The following is an 8,931-nucleotide window of genomic DNA, read 5'->3' on the forward strand; positions in this document are numbered from 1 at the left end:
CACAAAACTTCCCCTTCCATCAGCTCTTCTTTGTGATCACCAGTCACTCTGAAGCCACAACTTTCTGGTAGTACCACACCTTTTTGTACATCAGACTTAACATCAAACAGGAAGTGCTTTCCTTGGTCCCATATTTATTTTCCCTTAAGAATCACCTCTCTGTAGTTCATTTCACCCAATAAATTATCAGACAAAAGTATTAGCATTTCAGAGGAGTTTCTTTCTGAACCATAGATAAGTCAGGCAAAAGGAACCTATGGTTGCCTTTGATCCCAGAACTGCACATCTGTTTAATCTAATAAAAGACAAATATGCAAATTGACTGTACCTTCTGTTTTCTTGGTGAACCTTCTGCTAGTCTGGAAATCCCCTAATCCCTTAGCTCCTTTATTGGAGGAACATCATGGTCTCACTCTATGTGAAGTAGGACAGGACAGACATGTTCTCTGGCTTGAAGTTCTGTATCCTAGAAGTTGGCAGGCAATCAGCTATGTAACCACACATGATGGGTGACCTCTGCATATGTGCTCTGATACTCTGGAAATGGCAAAAGAAGTTAGGCCTATACTGGTAAGTTGCTAGGGCCCCCACCTTCTCCTGTGACATCCTCAGCTGGGGCAGGGAGGTTTGAGCACAGAAAGCCATTGACCCTGCAGGGCTGTGTCTAAGCTGCTGGCACAGAGATACACGGCTGAGTCTCCCAGCTGCAAGGCGCTCATGGCCAGCTCAGAGCTGTAGTCACTGGACTGATTTCCTGAGAACCGATCAGGGATGCTCCCTTTTTCTCTCTCCTCCTTTTCAAAATATTCAATGAGGAACTGAGGGCCGTGTCCCAGAGCCTGCTGGTACCAGTACACACTTCTGTGTCCGGAGATGGGGTTACACTTCAGAATGGCCATCCCCCCTTGGCCTTTGATTACATGTCTTGGGGACTGGGTAACTCCAGCAGCCACTGAACCTGTGGAAGAAGCAGACAGAAGCTGGAGACCAGCACAGGAAGGACATGGATACTCGGTAACAGTTAAGAACTTTAGATTCAAGGGTTGTCCCACCTGAACTCAGGACTCACCTGCCCCCGGGAGACAGAGGGCCACACAGCAGAGGAGCCAAGGGCCACTGGGAGAGTCAGAAAGGGCAAGACGGGCCATTTTTTAATCATTAGAGCCGCAGATTTGATATTGCAGAAAACATGCACCTCATCTCAAAGCTGTTTTTTGTGTTTTTTTTTTTGTTGTTTTTTTTTTGCAGTGGTGTCTCCCATGCACCCGGAGTAGTGCCTATTCATGTTAAATAGTGAAGGGAGGTTTGCTATGTGGACAATGAAGAATAATGCCAAGCCTTCTCATGTACACAGGACCTTTAGAAGACATCTACAAAAAATGTTATTCTCTTTTTCAAAAAGCAACCTAAATCAGCCCTGGCTGGTTTGTCTTAGTGGATAAAGTGTCAGCACGTGGACTGCAGGGTTCTGGGTTAGATTCCGGTCAAGGGTATATACCTCAGTTGCAGGCTGGATCCCTGGCTCAGGTTGGGGCATGTGCAAGATGCAACCAATCAATGTGTCCCTCTCACATTGATATTTCTCTCGGTCCCCCCACCTTCCCTCCCACTCTTTCTAAAAATCAATGCAAAAATTTCCTCAGATGAGGATTAACCAAAAAAAGCCCTCTAAATTTTCATCCCACAAATCCCAAACTACTCTGTACCTGTATTTAATTAGTGTTTATTGAATGAATGATGAAAGGAATGAATGGTTATAGGAGTCCAGGCAGACTCCACATCTGTAAAGATAACCCAGTCTAGTCAGTTATACATAGGTTCAGAGCTTGAAGGGAGCAACAACCCATGTGAGTCTGTTGAGAATTCAAAATTAATCAAAATAAACAGGGAAAAGATTCATTCCTATAAGTTATTATAAGACTTTTTGTTTTTATAGGCCTTTTTGAATGAATGGTTGTCAGAATGAAAGAAATAAACATGATGGTCACTTCCTCCTATCACTGTCACTGTTTAGGCTGCCCCCAGAGGCACAGTTTGAGATGAGGATTTAGGTGCAAGTAGTTTATTTTGAAAATAATCTCAGGAAGCAAGAGAAAGAGAGCAGGGAGAAAGAAATAGTGAAGGAGAAATCTAGGATAAGGTGCCATACTGCAGTTATGCAGGCACATTGGAAGATGGATTTATGGATTTTGTTGGAATCTGCAGAGAAGCACACAGACCACCTCCTGAGCTGTCCTCCTGGATACAGATAGGCTATTATTATATAGGATGGGCCAAGCCCAGGAAGCATCATAGAATTGTAGAGGTAATGTTGATTTTGGAGGCCTGGAGATTTAGGGTTGACACATATGAAATATTTGGAATGTCCAGGATCTGCAGCTTCCTGCCTATAAAAAGTTATATTGAAGGCTTCTTCTTCTGTAAAGTGGACAGACATTAGTGACAATGCATTAGCACACACAACATGGACCCCACTCTATCACAGCAGGAGTTCCTGCCATGTGCTAGGAATTGCCAGGTGCTGGCAGAGCTGGAAAGGCACTCAGGAAAGGTCAGGCTGAGCTCAGCAGGGTTGTGATCACCAGTCACTCTGAAGCCACAACTTTCTGGTAGTACCACACCTTTTTGTACATCAGACTTAACATCAAACAGGAAGTGCTTTCCTTGGTCCCATATTTATTTTCCCTTAAGAATCACCTCTCTGTAGTTCATTTCACCCAATAAATTATCAGACAAAAGTATTAGCATTTCAGAGGAGTTTCTTTCTGAACCATAGATAAGTCAGGCAAAAGGAACCTATGGTTGCCTTTGATCCCAGAACTGCACATCTGTTTAATCTAATAAAAGACAAATATGCAAATTGACTGTACCTTCTGTTTTCTTGGTGAACCTTCTGCTAGTCTGGAAATCCCCTAATCCCTTAGCTCCTTTATTGGAGGAACATCATGGTCTCACTCTATGTGAAGTAGGACAGGACAGACATGTTCTCTGGCTTGAAGTTCTGTATCCTAGAAGTTGGCAGGCAATCAGCTATGTAACCACACATGATGGGTGACCTCTGCATATGTGCTCTGATACTCTGGAAATGGCAAAAGAAGTTAGGCCTATACTGGTAAGTTGCTAGGGCCCCCACCTTCTCCTGTGACATCCTCAGCTGGGGCAGGGAGGTTTGAGCACAGAAAGCCATTGACCCTGCAGGGCTGTGTCTAAGCTGCTGGCACAGAGATACACAGCCGAGTCTCCCAGCTGCAAGGCGCTCATGGCCAGTTCAGAGCTATAGTCACTGGACTGATTTCCTGAGAACCGATCAGGGATGCTCCCTTTTTCTCTCTCCCTCCCTTTTTCTCTCTCCTCCTTTTCAAAATATTCAATGAGGAACTGAGGGCCGTGTCCCAGAGCCTGCTGGTACCAGTACACACTTCTGTGTCCGGAGATGGGGTTACACTTCAGAATGGCCATCCCCCCTTGGCCTTTGATTACATGTCTTGGGGACTGGGTAACTCCAGCAGCCACTGAACCTGTGGAAGAAGCAGACAGAAGCTGGAGACCAGCACAGGAAGGACATGGATACTCGGTAACAGTTAAGAACTTTAGATTCAAGGGTTGTCCCACCTGAACTCAGGACTCACCTGCCCCCAGGAGACAGAGGGCCAACCAGCAGAGGAGCTGAGGGTCCCTGGAAGATTTGGACAGGGCAAGACTGGCCATCTCCCAGCTCTGGGCTCTGGTGCTTAGGGTGAGAGAGCAGAGGCTTTACCCCTCCCTTTGCTCTGAGTGGAGGGCTTGCCTGTGATGTCACTGTCCTTGTAGGCTCCACAGGCACCTTGCACCTCCCGGACAGACTCAGCTGCTCCAGGCATTCCTTATTCTGTCCATCTTACTATGAACAGGTGCTGCTGTCCAGGCAGGGTTTGTGGCCTGTGGTCATCCCCACAGCTTCTCTGTTTCCTAGAAGCATGTGCTCCTTGCTCTACACCTGACTTGAATTATCCAGGCAACCCCACAGAAGGAAGCTCCCTCACACTCTCCACCAAGCATAGGCTCCAAGAGAAGCCGTACCTCCAGACAAGCCAAGCTCATGGCTTCCTGCTGTGACCAACACACCTGCATAGCAGTTAGTGTGAGAAGATATGATCAGCAAACCTCTGATTCATCAGATAGTCTCCCTGATGTAGGGACCAAGCCAAGACTCTCTCCCTTAACCCTCGCTCTCCCATAGGGCCCCATCAGCAGCTCACTCAGTGGATACACAGCGCCCCCACGTGGCCACTTGTGCAGTAGCGCTGTTGACACTGCCCAGGCTGGCTGGGTTCTGTTTGAATTAGGTCTCAGGATTGGTCGGGGACCCTGCACAGTTCCTGCTGGAGAACAATTGAAGTGTGTTCTCACAGACCTGGACCTGCTGATGTGATGTTTGCCTGTTTCAAGTTCACTGTTTCCAGGTGGTAGTGAGGAAGGCATGATGCATATTTCCAAAAAGGGAATAAAATTCTAAATATCATCAATGAGTGTTCTGGGATGGAGGACACCATGCATTTGCTGCCCTGGGAAGGGGTAGAGGGACCTTGGGCAAAGTGCTGTCATTAACCAAAGGTAATTCTTGGGCAGGGTAGACCACAGGGTTCTATCCACCAAAAATGCTCCTACACAGCTGGAAATAAATCCTCTATGAAGTGCCTACTTATGGATCCTTTTTGGGGGGCAGGGCAGGGGTGGAGGTGAGATAACCTTATTCAACTCTTTAATCTCTTTAAAATTGAATTACTCACCTTTAAAAGTTATTCGTTTGTAGGAATTATTTATATTTTTTATACATGCCCTTCCTCAGATATAAATTTTTTCTTGATTTCGTTTGAAATCAGGATTTCAAAATATTTGTAAAGAAAAATGTGCTTTTTAAAGATTAGAATATTTTTTGTTCTCTCTAAGAAATCTTTGCTACTCCAAGGTCATGAAAAGAATTTGATCTTCTTTTTTTCTTTTCAGGAGCTTTATATGTCATAATGAATGCTGACCCATCTCATAGGAAAGTTTGCAAAATCAGCAAAAGTCTTCTGTAAACAGTTCCGGTTTTCTGTCCCAGCTGCTGAGCTCTGTCACAGCTGTGCCAAAGCATCCAGAGACACTGTGTACATGAGGGAGTGAGGCTGTGCTCCAATAAACTTCCTGTAGCAATACCAAAATCTGAATTTTACAGAAATTTTGTATGTCGCAAATACTGGTTTTTAATCTTTTTTAAACCCTTAAAAATGTAAACACCATTGGTTAGCTTCTGGACCCTATAAGATGGAGTGAGGTAAGGATTAAAATTCACTATTTTCCCATATGCACCACTGATTATTTTTCCAGCACCATTGTTGAAATGACGATTTCACACCTTTTGTGCTACTTTTAGTGTTTGATCTAGGGATTACAATATGCATGTTTAACTGACCATAGTATACCTGCAAAAATGTCTATTAACCATGAATTTTTTTCATACATGCCCTTGATTAGGGGAAGAACTTTTTCCAATTACTTCCAATTTACTGAATTTTTATCAGGAATTGATGTTGGCTTTTATCAAATGTTTTTAAGAATTTATAGAGATGATGATGTGATTTTTCTATTTTTTAATATTTGAGTACAACGACATATTTTTTAATGTTAAACTAACTGCACTTTAGTGAAATAAGCCCCACTTGATTATGATGTGTGTTACCCTCTGCAGATGTCATTGCATTTTGATATACTGAATTCTAAAAGGATTGTTAATCTGTGTCCATGAGGGATATTGATTTGTAGGTTTTTGTTCAGTGTTGTTTTGGTAATTTCTCGGTCTCATTTGAGTACCATCGTAGAGCTGGTCTCAGGATGAGTAGGGAATTATTCCTGAGTTTTTTCAGGTTCCTCAGTAGGTACTTCTTTAATGACATCCTACAAATTTTGATATATTTTCATTTTCATTAAGTTAAAATCCCTTTATAATTTCCATTTTGATTTGTTCTTAGCCTCATGCGTTATTTAGAAGATTGTTATTTCGTTTCCAAATATTTGGAATTTTTCCAGATCTCTTTCTGTTATTGATATCTAATTTAATTCCTCTGTGGTGAGAGAACATGCTTTGTATAACATGAATTCTGTTAAATGTATCAATACTTATTTTATACCCAAAGTCTATAGCATTCTGGTCCATGGTCCATGTGTACTCGATAGAATATGTATTCTGCTGCTATTGGGTGAACTGTAAATATCCGTTAGGTTGGGGTGATCATTAATGTTGTTTATATCTTCTATATTCTCACTGATTTTATTGGGAGGCAGTCATGATGTTCAATCAATTACGACAAGTGGCCCTAGCTCAATTGGCTCAGTGGATAGAGTATTGCCTCAAGAACTAAAGGGTCCTGGGTTTGATTCCAGTCAAGGGCATGTACCTCGGTTGCAGGCTCAATCCCTGGCATCCAGTATGGGTGTGTGCAGGATGCAACCAAGAGATGTGTCTCTCTCACATTGATGTTTCTCTCTGTGTGTGTCTCTTCCACTCTCTCTCTGAAAAAAAAATTACTGACAGGTCTTGAAATGTCTGACTACAATTGTGAATTTGTCTTTTTCTCCTTGTTTTCGCTTCTGTATTTTGAAACTTTTTAGATACATAAATGTATGTAATTGCTACCTCTTCTTGATCAATTAACCCTTTTATCAATAGAATATGACCTTTCTTTGCTCTAAAATTTACTTTGATGTGAAGATTGCTGCTCCAGCTTCTTGTGATTATGGTATATCTTTTCCATTTTACCTTCTAAGTTTTGTGACTATACCTTTTTAGTTTTGTGATTATACTGCCTTTCTGATGGGCAGCATATAGTTGGTTTCTCCCTTTTTTACTCAAAATCACAATATATGCTTTTTATTTGGGGTATTGACACTATTTTGATTTGATATGACTATTGATCAATTAGTATCTATCACAATCTTGCTATTTGTTGTACTAGCCCCATCTTTTGTTTGTCTCTCCTTTCTTCAGTTTATGTCTCTTGTGTATTAATTGAGCATTTAAATAATTCCATTTCCTCTTTTTTGTTGGCGTATTAGCTATAATTGTGCTTATTATTTTAGTGGTGGCTCTAGGGTTCACAATATACATCTCGGCCTTAACACAGTCTACGTTCATGTGATATTATACCACCTGACATAAATTAGGAAAATCTCACAGTGGTAAGATATTTATTCATATATCTGCTCCCTATCTTGCTTTTGTCATCACACATTTTACTTTTACATACAGTAGTCCCCCTTATCTGCAGTTTCACTTTCTGCTGTTTCAGTTACCTGCAATCAAGTGCAGTCCAAAGTTATTAAATGGTAAATTCCAGAAATAAGTAATTCCTAAGTTTTAAATTGCACACTAATCTGATAAGCCTCATGAAATCGTGTGCCATTTCCTTCCATCCCATGCAGGGGTGTGTACACATCCCTTGTGTACACAACCTGCCATTAGTCACTCAGTAGCCCTCTCAAGGTTGACTGTAGCAGCATCACAGTGCTTGTGTTCTAGCCACTCTTATTTCACTTAAATGTACAAAGCATAAGCGTAGCGATGCTGGCAATTCTGACATGCCAAAGAGGTGCCCTAAAGTGCTTTCTTTAAGTGAAAAAGTATGCATCTATAGGGTAAACAGCATATATGGGGTTCAGTACTATCAGCAGTTTCAGGTACCCACTGGAAGTCTTGGAAATATCCCCTCAAAATAAGAGGGGACTACTGTGATTTTTATCCAGGTCTTCTTTGAATCACTTTTCTTTAATACCTTCTCAAGTAGGGTTTTAATTAAACCAAGCCAAATTTAAATTTCTATTAAAAATAGACTAGAGAAGAAGAATATTAAACACAGAATGACTGCAGGAACATAAAAAAATACTAAAACAATATATGGACATACGTTAACATGCATTTTTGTGGGTGACAGGTGCTCCTGGACAATTGTTTGCAATGGCAGTTCTTAATGAGGGTTCTAATTTAAGTATTTTAAGGCTGGTGGCCACATGGGGCCTTGATAGTGGGCTCTGCATTGGCTGCCCACACAAGAGCTCAATGTGGTCTGAGTCAGTGACATTCAGTATCAACAGTTTATTGTAAATGTGTTGAAACTCTATATTATATAAGAGAAGATTTCACCATGCCTGACACTAAGCTCTGGTGCTCAAACTCAACTATAGAATCTTGAACTGTATAAAGGAATCCCAGAGATCCACAGCCAGAATGTTATTACCCAAGGTGACCTGTTCTGGTATTTTGAAGGTCATTCCCTTATCTCCCAAGATCAGAACAACAATTAAAGTCCCAAAGCACTTATTCCTCTTGGTGAGGGAAGAAGAGGACCACTTCTTTGTTCAGGACTCTGGGAACTATGAGGAGGGGTGAGCACATGAGGGTTTGAGAGCAGGAAGAGGGTGACTGTGCCACACGTGGTTAGGCTCCTGGCACAGAGGTACATGGCCTAGTCCCTCTGCTCTGCACGCTGGATCTTCAGAGTGGAGTAGGAGCCATCAGGCCTCTCAGCAGAGAACTGCTCTTTAGGCGTCCCTGATGTGTCTGAGGCATCCTTGTCTTGGAAGTAAAGCAAAAACTCCGGGCCCTGCCCCAACATCTGTCGGTACCAATAAAGGGCCCTGTGGCCAGAAATTGGGTCACGCCTGAAAGCGAGATCCTGTCCCCTCTCTGTGAGTATGTGCCTGGGAGACTGGAACACTCCAGCATTGGTGTGACCTGTGGAGACAGATTTGGGACTAGAATTGAGGAAAAACAAGTATAATCATCACACACACATACACACGCGTGCACACAAACACACCATAGTAAAAGGGCTTGGTTCTTCTTAGGACTCACCTGCCCACAGGAGACAGAGGCTCACCCAGCAGAGGAGCCTGGTGCCCATGGCAGGGTGAGGG

General features: G+C 42.5%; 2 gene segments (V, D, J or C); both read right to left on the reverse strand.

Moving 5' to 3' along the window:
• Positions 1–1,148, reverse strand: part of LOC102758761 — a 3,866-nt gene extending 2,718 nt beyond the window's left edge. The window contains 2 exon segments of the V gene segment in view: positions 650–958; positions 1,070–1,148. Of these exon segments, the coding sequence occupies positions 650–958; positions 1,070–1,148 (388 nt within the window).
• Positions 1,149–3,150: 2,002 nt separating this feature from the next.
• Positions 3,151–3,824, reverse strand: LOC107183803. The segment is given in 2 exon segments: positions 3,151–3,518; positions 3,630–3,824. Coding segments are annotated over 2 exon segments (447 nt in total).
• Between the last annotated feature and the right edge of the window lie 5,107 nt (positions 3,825–8,931).

The sequence above is a fragment of the Myotis davidii genome, unplaced genomic scaffold, assembly GCF_000327345.1.
Source record: "Myotis davidii unplaced genomic scaffold, ASM32734v1 scaffold22, whole genome shotgun sequence".
NCBI lineage: Eukaryota > Metazoa > Chordata > Mammalia > Chiroptera > Vespertilionidae > Myotis > Myotis davidii.